The sequence below is a fragment of the Anser brachyrhynchus genome (assembly GCF_964034855.1).
Source record: "Anser brachyrhynchus genome assembly, chromosome: 3".
NCBI lineage: Eukaryota > Metazoa > Chordata > Aves > Anseriformes > Anatidae > Anser > Anser brachyrhynchus.
In genome coordinates this window covers 41,268,275-41,280,904 of record NC_137696.1, presented here as the reverse complement: position 1 = coordinate 41,280,904, position 12,630 = coordinate 41,268,275, and the positions used below count along the sequence as shown (strand labels likewise).

The window sequence follows — 12,630 nt, the reverse complement described above, 5'->3', positions numbered from 1 at the left end:
AATCCCAAACTCAAGAAAAAGACAAAGACTACAACATGATAGTCAATGTTTATTCATTCTCATGGACTGACTTCTCGGAAGTTTCAAACTACAAATGAAAGAAGAAATTTATTCTATAATAAATGGATTTCTGAGGTCATCGTTATTTTAACTAGTAGTTATTTGTTAAAAACTGTAAAAATGGCGTTGTAAGCTTAAAACCTTCTGTACTGGAGAAAACACCCTGGATATTTAAACAAAGTAAACATACATATTTTAACTTAATTCAATGAAATATAGGATATATACTCTAATTTACCTTTCTTGCGTAGATTGAACAGCCCACAAGTAGCAACAATTGCGAGGATCATTTTCAGGTTCTTGGAAAGTAACAGCATATACAGGAATCCTTCCTCCTTCAAGTTGAGAGTGGTACCTACAGGTTTAAATAAGAAAAATAAGAAAGGTAAGTCTATCAGCCAAGTTTGCAGAAGAGTAGAAGCATCTTCTCAGAAGAGTACCTACATGCTTACTCTCATACTTGCATCTTGAACAAGTGATTCAAGGAAGTGACCACTTTTCAAGGACTAGTCAAGAGGTGAAAAGATTATTGTCTATCAAATGCAATAACCTGTGTTTACTACCTTTGCATAAGATAATTCAAACTAGCTTCTCCTAAACAATTACTTCAATTGCTGGGCAAGAGATGATTCCTACTTTTGTATCTTACTTAAATATAGAACTGAAAGTTCTTCTTAAAAATTTAAAACAGTGCCAAACAGAAGTAGCTTCTTGTTTCTTTACTTGGGCTATGCAGAAAAACATTCTTCTTCCAGACTTCTGAATTTTATTTGTAACTTCACAATCTATTCTTTCCAACTAGTTATTTCACCGTCTATTTACATATCCAATAATTTCTGGTTAGTCACTGCAGATTTGCTTACGTGAATCCCTTTCTAAATCTGGTCAAGTATTTCAAGAGAGATTCTTCTTTGAAATCATCCCTTAACTTTTCTATCACCCATAAATTTATGGGTCCCTTTTTCTAGTCTCCAAGCATTCTAAGCAAACTTTCATTTGCATGCATCCTTTCCTTGGTACAGACCGATCTCCTGTATCAGAGAAGGCTGAAACATAGGAAAAAATAAATTTTCAGGCACAGGTCAGCTACCGATTTTTCATGTCTCAATAGTTTCACCCTGGACACTTTAGAGAATATTGAACAAAAAAATATATTATTAACATATTTCAGCCTTGCAATTTATGCCCTACTCACAGTAAATAGTTCTGAAAAATGCACTGTCTTACAAAAATCAGCTCTGTCACATCTTAATTGCCAATAACCCAAACACAAATGCTTTCCACAATTCTTCAATCCAGAGGCACAATAAGGAAAATAAACATAGGCCACTGGGGAGAAAGTGGTCAACTTAATCCATGTATGAATTCATAGTTAGTTCCGAAGAGATTTTCTAAGCATTCCAGGATTATTCTAAAGAATTTCAGTCCCTGACAAAATTTTCTTTAATTTAACATATTTCCTTAAGTTAAGAATTGAGTTCTCTGCACCTCTCTGCAAGCATACAAGCCTACTTACTCCCTCTTCAAAGTTTTCATATTCCATAGTGACAGGTAGCCATCTGAAAAACCCACAGCAAGCAGATTGCTTCTGCTTATGTAGCACAGGGTTGATATTGCTGTTCCTGACGGATTTTGTACTTGAAAACAGAGATGTCGCCCCTCTCTGGTCACAGCTTCTCTTCTTTGTGGAACTTCAGCAGGAATTCCAGTGACAACTTCTAGGTCTACACACAAAAAAAAAAAATCACTTGATAAAAGAATGTGTTATTCCACTTAGTATGCATGTTAAATACTGACATGACAACACTGATAATCTAATTTTACCATCCCAGGCCAAATATCCATGTATGTAACAGTAATTTGCTATTATCATTTCATATGTATTCAAACAACTCTCTGACTCGATTGAAATTCTCACTTGTATTTCAAAACCAGGTAGAAGTGTAAACAGAAAGAATTTTTTCTTGAACTCTGTACATCAGGAGCGTGGGTCTCACGATGAAGCTATTTGAAGTGATATCAACTCCTGAAGCTACTGTTGTAATAACAGAACAGCATATGAAAACTGAATAGGTAAATCAGGTATTTCATTCATCCAAATGCATGACTTTTGATAAGTTGGATTTATTTTTTAAAATATGCCTACAATTTGCCCCCATGTTAGTTAATAGAACGAAAATACTATTCCCAATAAAAAGAGCACCTCTGACAACTTCCCATCAGACAGCTGCAGTGGCTCAGATAGTAAAATTCCTATACATCACTGGCAAGAATTGGTGACATAGTGATCTTGGTGGAAGACGGCTAGCATTTTTAACTTTAGAAAGAGCATTAAGCCACTCCCATCTTTAACCAGTTCAGGACGTCATGATACCAAACTGCCATCTGCAATCAGTAGTCTGTATGCTAGTATATTCAAAATTGGATCTATATTGTTTACTTAAAAGACATAAGCTTTCTTACATTTAAAATGAGTGTTTCAAGTTGAAAAAAATGCAAGCTTACCGGATGCTTCTATTTCATTCTGACTACAAGATAAATCATCCAAACAAAGGTCAACCAGAAGTATATGTCCAACATCTGTAACCACTGCTGCCACTCCAAAGAGCCATCGCAGACTCTGGTGTAGGTGCTGAGTGCTCACACTGGCTCCTCCATGATTAATTATGGGTTCTATAGCAGTTACCTACAGAAAAACTCTAAGTTAATATTTAACCTGTTTGACGAGCTAAATAGAAATCATTCAACAGGGAAGCCAAAATTAATGCATAAGAAACATGCACTATGATGTAAATGCACAATCATAATACTTGAAAGCAAAGCATTGTTTTCAATTATTTCAATAAAAAAAAATCAGTCCTGTACAAAAATCTGCTACTGCCTCTCATTTACTGTATTTCCTACAGCTATTTAATTGAATTAATTCCAATTTAAATGGTACACTCTGTTATTACAGCTTACCAACTTCCCTTTCCTACTTAGAAATAACTAAGAAAAATTTTAAAATTAATTACAAGAGAAACTTTACTGCATTTAACAGCCTTATGTAAGACAAAATAAAATCTAGTTCTCCCAGTGCTCACAGCCTATCAGCACTGTGATATAGTCTATGCCTCCTTTATGAAGTAGCTAATCCTGGAAATCATTTTCCAGGCACGTTAATGACAAGAAAACCATCAGAAGTCAACATGGACTGGCCAAAGAGAATCAACATGATAAAGTTCTGTGATGAAATGACTAGACTGGTTAACAAGGGGAGAGCAGTGGATATTGTCCGCCAGGACTTCAGTAAGGCCTTTGACACTGTTTGCTGTCAGATCCTCACAGACAAACTGTTGATATATGGGCTGGGTGAGCAGACAGTGATGCAGATCAAAAACCAGCTGAAGGGCAGAGCCCAGAGGGTGGTGATCAGTGGCACAACATCAAGTTGGAGGCCAGTACCAAGCGGTGTACCTCAGAGGTCAACAGTGGGCCCAGCCCTGTTAAACATCTTCAGTGATCTGAATGATGGGGCAGAGTGTACCCTCTGCAAGTTTGGACATGCTAAAAACTGGGAGGAGAGGCTGATACACCAGAGGGTTGTGCTGCCATCCAGAGGGACCTCAGCAAGTCAAAGAAATGGGCCGAGAGGAACTTCTTGCACTTCTCATTGTTGACCTGCAAAAAGTCCTGCACCTGATCAGGAACAACCCCAGGCACCAGAACATGCCGGGGACCAGCCAGCTGGAAAGCAGCCTTGCAGAAAAGGCCTTGGGGGTCCTTGATGGACAGCAGGTTGGCCACAAGTCAGCAACAGGCCCTTGTCACAGAGAAGAGCGATGGTGTCCTGGGCTGCGTGAGGAGGAGAGCTGCCAGCGGGCTGAGGGAGGGGACCCTTCCTCTCTAGTCTGCACTGGTGGGGCCACGCCGGGGCTACTGTGTCCGCGTCTGGGCTGCCCAGTACAAGAGGGACACGGACGTGCTGGAGGGAGGCCAGTGAAAGGCCACAAACACGGTGAGGGGACTGGAGCATCCCTCCTTTGGGGGAAAACAGAGAGCTGGGGCTGTTCAGCCTGGAGAAGAAGAGGCTCGGGAGGGATCTCACAATGAACACACATCCCTGAAGGGAGGGTGCAAAGAGGTCAGAGCCACGCTCTTTTCTGTGGTGCCCAGGGACAGGACAAGAGGCAACTGGAACACAGGAGGCTCTGCCTGAACATCAGGAATTTTTTTCGCTGCTCAGGTGACAGAGTGCTGGCACAGGCTGCCCAGAGAGGTCATAGTCTCCTTCCTTGGAGATCTTCAAAAGCCATCTGGCTGCTGTAAAGTAGTCTGCACGCTGCTGTATTTTAAACTGAAGACCCTTTAGCACCTGCAGCACCTTCTGGGACAACACTCACTGCTATGCCAGAAACACAAACACCTGAACACTCCTGCAGCAAAGCTGTATGAGGAAAGAACATAGGCTGTCATTTAGTCTTCTTGCAAAATACAACAGAATGAAAACAGGAAGCTTTATGTCAACAACAACTTTACATCGAACCGAAACAAGTAAGTGTCCATCACAGGGTAGTCTCTTCCTATATATTTTTTCTCTTCCTATATATTTTTCTTTCCAGTGTTGGAAAAAATAACTAAACCCTGAAGACCCCAAAGTCTCCCTCTTTGTTATGACTACACTGCCCAACAATCCACTACAGAATTTGCCTTTCAGCTGTCACAACACTTCTAATCATAGACGTATCTGCAGTTATTTAGATACCTGCATTTTGTTTCATTTTTCCTATGAATCAAATTGAATCTCCAATCTTCTCTGCTACTCAAAGCAGTATGAAAAGCATTTTGAGTATTCAAATTTTTTGCTGCACATCTTGATGACTGTTACGAGGAGAGCACGAGTACAGTACACACCTCACTGCAGCACTACCCATCGGTCAACTGTTACTTCTGATTTTTCTTTTACCATTTTTTTCATTGTACTACTGGCTCCAAATGAATCTTTTAAATTTCTGCAAAAATGTTTCTGGGTTCTAACACTTCAATTTTCTATGTAAAAGCTCCTGAAACAGCACATTTTTCCACTGTTCTCTGCACTGGCTTTTCATATCCTCCTAGACCACTGCCAGCTCATTCTGGGAATGAACAAAGACAACTCTTCTCAGCTCACTGAATCTGAATGCTACTCTTCTGCCTCACACAAACCGGGAAAATTTGTGAAAATACTGTTCAATAGTTCTGAAACATACAAGCACTGTAAAATTTAATTAATGTTTTAGTTCAAATTTGCTTTTACTGGAACCTAATTCAAATAGGATTGCAGTAACATTTTTAATTTTCCGCTGCATTTTGCATAGATGTCCAGAGGCAATTAGAGATGATCCCACAAAACAAAAAGCCATTTTTTTTCCTAAGTTTGCAAGTTTTTTGAATCCTTTCCTTTCTGAATGACTAATCTACTCTTGCACTAAAAGTCAGTTATACAGTCACTATAACTACACTGTATGGATACATTAATGGTTCAACATCTCGGACCAGAGTTACTATAAGCTAGTTAACCTGTACACCTAGCTACAGAAGATATACCCACAGTAAAAACAGTCCATAAATGAAGGTTCTCATTAAAACCTTAAAAAAGCAACAACTCAAACTGCAGAAAGCGATACTAAGAAAAGATTTGCATTTTACTTTTAAAAATAATCAGTGTGGAAGAATCAGAAACATTTAGGCAGATTAAATCAGGTTATACATTATATACGTGCTGGTATGAATTACAGAATAATGAAATCCAAAACAAATGGACAGTAGTCAAGTGCAAGTTTCATCTACTTGTTTTTGCTTACCTTTGCTCCTACACACAACTTAAGAACTTTATGCTCCAATTAGTAATACCTGTGCCCTGTCTATGTTGATGTAATTAATCTAATAGCAAAAAGATAGGAACCAAAACGAAAGCAACAGACCAAACATGCTTGTAATCAAAAACATTTAGGGCAGAACAGCAAAAATTCAGATAAGCTTTGGCTTTATCCCAAAATTCATAACCCTTATCGCAAAACAGCCAACTTCCCCCTGCAAGATTCCTCACATTTTCTCCTGAACAGTTTGCTGCGCCACAGCAAAACTCCCTCATACAACTGATAGCTGTAACTATATTCAAATGACTTCCATACACACCGATTAAATATGTGACAATGATCCTTCTTAACCTACTTTCATTTTCCTATTCCCAGCTCATTCTATTTAGATTTAAGATATAAAACTTCAACTTGAAATGCATGTGACTGTGCCTAAGTCACTCACTGCACAACAGCTATGGAAGTCTGAGATACTTTAAAGACAGTACTTCTGACAGAAATTAACCACTTAGGAAACATGTACTACAGACACTTCAAAGCACTTTTTTCTTTTTCAATCTGACCAGGAAAAAAAAAAAATCAATACCTTTTTTGAACTTGGAGAATTAGATAAACTGAGAAAACCCGTTTTACTATCAGTGTAACTCTAAAGACAATGGTATTGTTAGGCCCCTCCTTTTACATCAAGACTCTCTTGCCTGGATGCTCTGAAGTTACAGTATGTTAATACAGCACAGAAAAAAATACCTCCTACAAAGAGATGCTCCAAAGCTTTTCCCAAAACAGCACATAGTAAGATAAAAGCTTTGCTTCGCTGATTAACAAGTACATACCCTTCCTGGAAGAACAACTGCTTTAACCACTCTTGATATTCCAAGGTCGTACAGACAGAGAACGCTTCCCTCTGCTTCTTCCAATCCCACCAATAGCCCAGCTCTCTTCTGCCAGGAGAACTCCTTTACCACTCGAACAGTGGGAGGCTGTTCATTCACTCCACTGAAACGATATGCAGAGATCCTCTCTCCCGTCACAGAGTTCACTACCTCAAGTTGAGGACCACATGCCAACCATGCCTGGCCATTTCTCCCTGTAAGAGAAAAGAAAGCTGACTCAAGAAAATTGCCAGCAGAGGACTGAAAACAACTTCAAAGTCATCGTCCCCTTCCCTCAATAAAAGTAGCTAGCAGAGGAAGACTAACTTATGTAATTTTGGTCAACTCTTTAAAATCACCCATTGAAATCCTCAAGCAGCACACCTTAAAATTTACAACCTTATTACTTGGCATTCGCACTTGTCATCCCTGCAGCGAATGATTTTGATTTTTGGGGATAAGGATTACAATATACTGATCCAGTCTTTATGCCATATTTGGCTTGGTTTTGCTAAAAATCATCTGAATACATAAGGATATTCAAGTCTTCAAGCATATTTCAACTGTAACATTCATTCTAGTTTATTAATTTTACTTGACATAACCCTGCTTTGGGTATGGATTTGGAATTTGAGAAGAAATTATCATAAAGTGACCGTAAATGCATTAGTAAATTACAAATTTTACCTGTGCTGATTACCAAAGGATTTAGAGTTTTTGTGTCACAGAACTACCTCAAACTCAAAGAAGTATTAACTCAATTACTACGTTTACGGTCAGGTAGGTGGATTCTACCTGGTCTTAACAGAAGCCTAGAAATCCAGATAGGCACCTAGCTCTACTTTCTGATCACACAGAAAGAAAAACTATCTAATCTGCTTAGCCACTTCAGAAACTCTCACTGGATATTCACCTGCATCCCATTCAAGAGTTTGGAAATAATGGCTGCAGTGCCTAACATTCTTAGCCTCTTCTTTCTGTTTTACTCAGTTTGGAAAATATTTTTTTTCTTCTTTTTTTTGTCTCTAACATTGTAAAACTATTTCCACGTGGTATCATGATGGTCATATAGCTTGTGCTGGTGCAAATAAATATAGCCCAAGACAACACTATTACTTGAAAAATTGTTCTTTAGTTAATTAAAAATTGAGGAAAGCTCACTGATTCAGCATGTTTAAGTAAATGACTTTAATAGCACAAGATTATCTCGGCCTTCAATGCAGATTGTTACGATTTTGAAAGTTCATTCTAATATTAGCATTTTAAATAATCAAGACATTCCTTTTATCTTCTCTAAGCCTGATGCATCTCAATAGAACCAATCTAAAGCAGTTGATTGTATGACCCTATGTTTCAGGTAACCTCCAGAAAATAATGACTTTATACAACAATAACATTTTAAAGGATAAGGCTCACCTCCAGAAAACTTCCCACGGAGCACAGAATCTAGGGTTATCTCATCTTCCCCAAGTGCTTGAATAGTCACCTCAGGAAACTGCAGCAGACTGCTTGTTACCTGAGCCGTTAGGTCTTGCATTCTTCACTGTAAAGAAAGAAATAAATGCAAAAATAGACTCGTGTCAGACAAAAATTTCTGGGATTCACAGAATTTTCATCAATATACAGCAAATAATCTCTTTTACATCACGTGTAGCTCTTCTCGTAAGTAAGGGGGGGAAAAAAAGGCATTCAGAAAAAAAAGCATTGAGTTTTTGACCTTACAACAGAGCAAAGTGACAATCATTTGCTTTTCTAATGCCTATGAGACATTTCAATAAAAAAGCAATGCATAGGTATTGACAGATAAATAGCAGCAAAACAATACACTCAGCTCAAGTCTACTCGCATACTGGATAGTAAGATAGGATTTTAGAAAAATAACTTGTTTCTCTTACAGCATAAGTCACAGCTAATTTTGAAGACTAGGCTCTGGGAATAACACACTTATTAAAGGGGAAATGACTATATAAACAAACATAATTTGTATGAATTGTCCTTCTGTGGAGGATTATCCTCCAAGACCTGGGCATTGGAATAGACTCTATCTAAAGTCACAAGCCTCATGCATTTGAGAATGTGCTGCTGTATCTTCTGTCCGTATTCAGAGCCTCCACGTGAAGAATAAAGTAACATCTTGAAAAAAACAGTTTCTGGCAAAGCCAGTATTGCAGGACACTGCTGCAGCCGGCCAGCTTGACCACTCTGCCAGCATTCACAACTAGCACAGATAAATTCCAAGTGGGACAACTTATTCACAGTAGGTTAGCTGAATTTGCTTTTTAGTAATTACATAATCACAGAATGGTTTGGGTTGGAAGGGACCTTAAAGACCACCTGGTTCCACCCCCCTGCCATGGGCGGGGACACCTCCCACCAGACCAGGCTGCCCAAAGCCCCATCCAGCCTGGCCTTGAGCACCTCCAGGGATGGGGCATCCACAGCTTCTCTGGGCAGCCTGTGCCAGGGCCTCACCACCATCAGAGTAAAGAAATTCTTCCTTATAACTAATCTAAACCTACCCTCTTTTAGTTTAAAACCCTTTCTCCTGTCACTGCAACCACTGATAAGAAGTCCCTCCCCATCTTTCCTGTGAGCCCCCTTTACATAATTATCATCATTTAGCAATGCCAGCAGGATGAACTTTTGCACTGCATACAGGTGCTCCAGACAGTAAAATGCTCTGTATGTCAACCAGCAGTCTGGCTTAGTTTACTCATAATGAGTGATTGAACATGTTGCATGAGTAACCCATAATGCCAAATACTAATAGAGACATTCTGGGCTTGTGAATAGCGTCTTTTTAATTTCCATCAATGTCCAACTGCTTTCATAGGCTCCTTTGCAACTCTGTGATGCTGAACAAGGAGGAATGACCAGAGAATATAAGCAGGAGAAGAAATTTCAAGAGAGGAACAACAGGACAGCCAGCTGATACATCTGAAAGAGCAGAAAAAGAAGGCAACCAAGCAGAAAAATCATATTCAAGACAAATACAGGATAAAGTAATGGGGATATACTGTGTAATGAACAAAGAAAGACTACTCAGCAGAGCACATGCAGAAGGAGATAAACAGAACAGATGGAAACAGGAGATAAAACAGATACCAAAAGTAGACTATGTCATTAACTTTAAAAAAAATAAGAAAACCCACCCAAAATGCTTCTCATGTAATAGGATATAATGTGTTCTTATTACTTGGGTTCTTTTTCTGTCAGCAATTGTTATCCATTTTAGAAGACACGTAAGACAAGGAGATAAAGGAAAGAAAAAGGATCCGAAACATGTAGTCTCTGTCCAGGGTCCCAGCGACTTCTACCAGACATGCTGTTCTACTCGGAATCCGGTAAGATTCTGCATTCTGACTAGGCCAAAAAAGACCCACCACCACCAGAAATAACTTCTTTGGTATTTTGCACATGGCAATTGCTTCACAGTCTGATTTACTGTTTTGTTAAAAGTAAGCTGCTGGCTTGAGGAAAGAGTTGTTTGCTGAAGGTACTCTCGTCATCCAGATCATTAATAAAAGCACTGCATTTTTTTTTAAATACTACTTCAAAAACCCTGAAGTAGCCTACTTTAAAACGTTCACCCAGTTGATGCTCCTCTAAGGGAGAACACTGATTCTGACAGCACGTATGAAGGAAGTGTAGAAAACAGCATGCAATTCAGAAAAGAACACGATCGTAGTGAATAAAACCATAAATCTTTTCTATAAATAAGCACTAACGCTTCTGAAAACCGAGTTTGTGTGACAAGCACTTCATGATTACTAAGATGGTATTTCGCAATAGTCGCACGATAGTTCTGTGGAAAAGACCCAACACACATCCCAGTAGGATAGGTGGCACTCCCAACCGCACGCCCTCAGCCCTCCTGCCTTTGCCACTGCCCCCCTGGAGAGGCCAAGAGCACAGAGGAAAGGCCTGAGCTTTGTGTGGCCACACTGGAAATCATATTTTAAGATAATCCAGTGGGGAGATTTGATTTCAAAGAACAAACAAGCCCCACAGTCACCACCCTGAACCAAAGCCAAATGGACTCCTCTTCTCCGGTGGGAAGCTCCCGGCTTGACACAGCGCCGTCCTGCCCGCAGTCCCCTCACGTGCATCCATCCAGTGCCACCCCCCAGAAACACCAAACAGGCAACACTCCAACACCTGCATCATTCTTGTAACCTTACATTTAATCACGCTGCAGCTACTTTAAATGCATATAGAAGCATGAAAAAATGCTACAGCACCAGGCATGCCTATGTTTCCTCTAGCAAGCCAACAAGAATTTATGACTTTTGATTTTTCCTAGACATCTGGCCAGGCAATATGGAACTGGGAAGATAAACTCCATGATAAACTATGAACAATACATATAGTGATCGGGTTATTAGTATGGTTTACTTGCATCATTCTGCTAAGTTAAACCAAGGACTGCTGGGAATCAGAGCAGTGGAAAAACATTTGCTCACAAGAATCCTGTGACTAGGTCAGATAGAGAGAGGCTAAAGGCACGAAGCCTCTCCTGTTCAGAAATACATCCAAAACTGACTGTATTTCAGCCCTCTCTGAAGACAATGACTGCGATCACATTTGTATTCCTCCTGTCTGTTGGAAACCAGATTAGTGTAAAATACCACAGGCTTACTCCATGTTCAGGAGTAAAATCAGCATCCAACCTTTCAGCTGCATCCCACACCAAAGTCTGTGTACACACTGCCAATTCCTCTTTCACCCTAGGTGCTTAAAACTTCACATATTGTGAATTATTCCCAAAGACATGAACGTGTCAAAAAACCCTGAATGATGGCACGATTTTGGATTTGGGCGGGCAGAGGCAGGTGTTAGCAGCCACAGCACAGAACACACACAAGCCTCCTAACAGACGGCCGGTAGTTAACCAGGCATTTCCAGCATCCTGGCATGCCACCATAAAACGTGTACTTCCCAGCACTTTCACAGGGAGCAACACGACAAGCTGAACGGCAAAAACACGTAAAACACAGATGGACAGGCCCAGGCTTTCGGTGACTGTCCTCCCCGTTTGAGCGTTCCGTTCTCTGCACAAGCAGAACAGCACCACACCAGCAACCGCTTGTCACCATTCTTCTTCTAAAACTGCATCTGACAGCTTACTAGGTAGAAGGCACGAAATTAATAGGAGCCTGATTAAGTTCATCTCACTGCGTTAAAAAAGCAATCCCCGAGCAAATGAATGCAGCAAAACGAGTCGATGCAGTAGGCGCACGAGGAGCTGTCCTCAGCAGAGCAGGACACGGCGCCGTGTGCCCCAACACGTGACAGCCACCCGCCGGGACCGCCACAAACACCCACAGCGACGGGGTGAATAGGGCACCTGAACGACCACGTTGCACTACGGACAGGGCTCGGGATTCCTCACCAAGCCCCTAGATTTCAGAATATTTTACAAACCACCGTGAGGAAGTTGAAAGCCGAAAGCCAGCCGCCACGCTTCTCCCTACCGGCAGCACCTCCGGACCGGGCTTATTGAAGAAAGCGAGTATTTATGGTTAAGTCAGCAACTTGCAAGGGCGATGCACGCTTCGCGCAGAAATTCAGAGCGGCAGCAACACGCTCGGCAGCACGCCGGGGAAAGCGGCGCTGGGGTGGAGAGAAGGAAGGCGGGCAGGTCCCGGCACCCCGGCAGATCCCCGTACCCCCGGCAGGTCCCTGCACCCCCAGCGGGTCCCCGGGGGTCCCCGCACCCCCGGCGGGGCAGGACGCGGCCCGACCCCGTCGGACGGCCAACACCCCGGCGAACCGCGCCGCGAGGGATCAGCGGGGACGGAAAAAAAGGGAAAAAAAAAAGGAAAAAAAGGAGAAGGAAGGAACGCAAGGCGGGGGCAGGG

The 12,630-nt window shown here is 41.1% G+C and overlaps 1 protein-coding gene across 3 annotated transcripts in view; it reads right to left on the bottom strand.

The window, feature by feature from the left end:
- Positions 1–12,630, bottom strand: part of AHCTF1 (AT-hook containing transcription factor 1) — a 47,935-nt gene that overhangs the window by 34,644 nt on the left and 661 nt on the right. For 2 of the 3 annotated variants that reach the window (XM_080586711.1, XM_080586710.1), the window contains exons 2-6: positions 8,186–8,312; positions 6,731–6,984; positions 2,566–2,746; positions 1,577–1,784; positions 299–415 (exon numbers count right to left, since the gene is read on the bottom strand). In XM_080586711.1, the coding sequence (XP_080442837.1) occupies positions 299–415; positions 1,577–1,784; positions 2,566–2,746; positions 6,731–6,984; positions 8,186–8,306 (881 nt within the window). In that variant the 5' untranslated portion in view covers positions 8,307–8,312. Of the gene's footprint in view, positions 1–298; positions 416–1,576; positions 1,785–2,565; positions 2,747–6,730; positions 6,985–8,185; positions 8,313–9,921; positions 12,170–12,630 lie in introns of those variants that run through there. The other variant, XM_080586712.1, reaches the window with a different exon arrangement.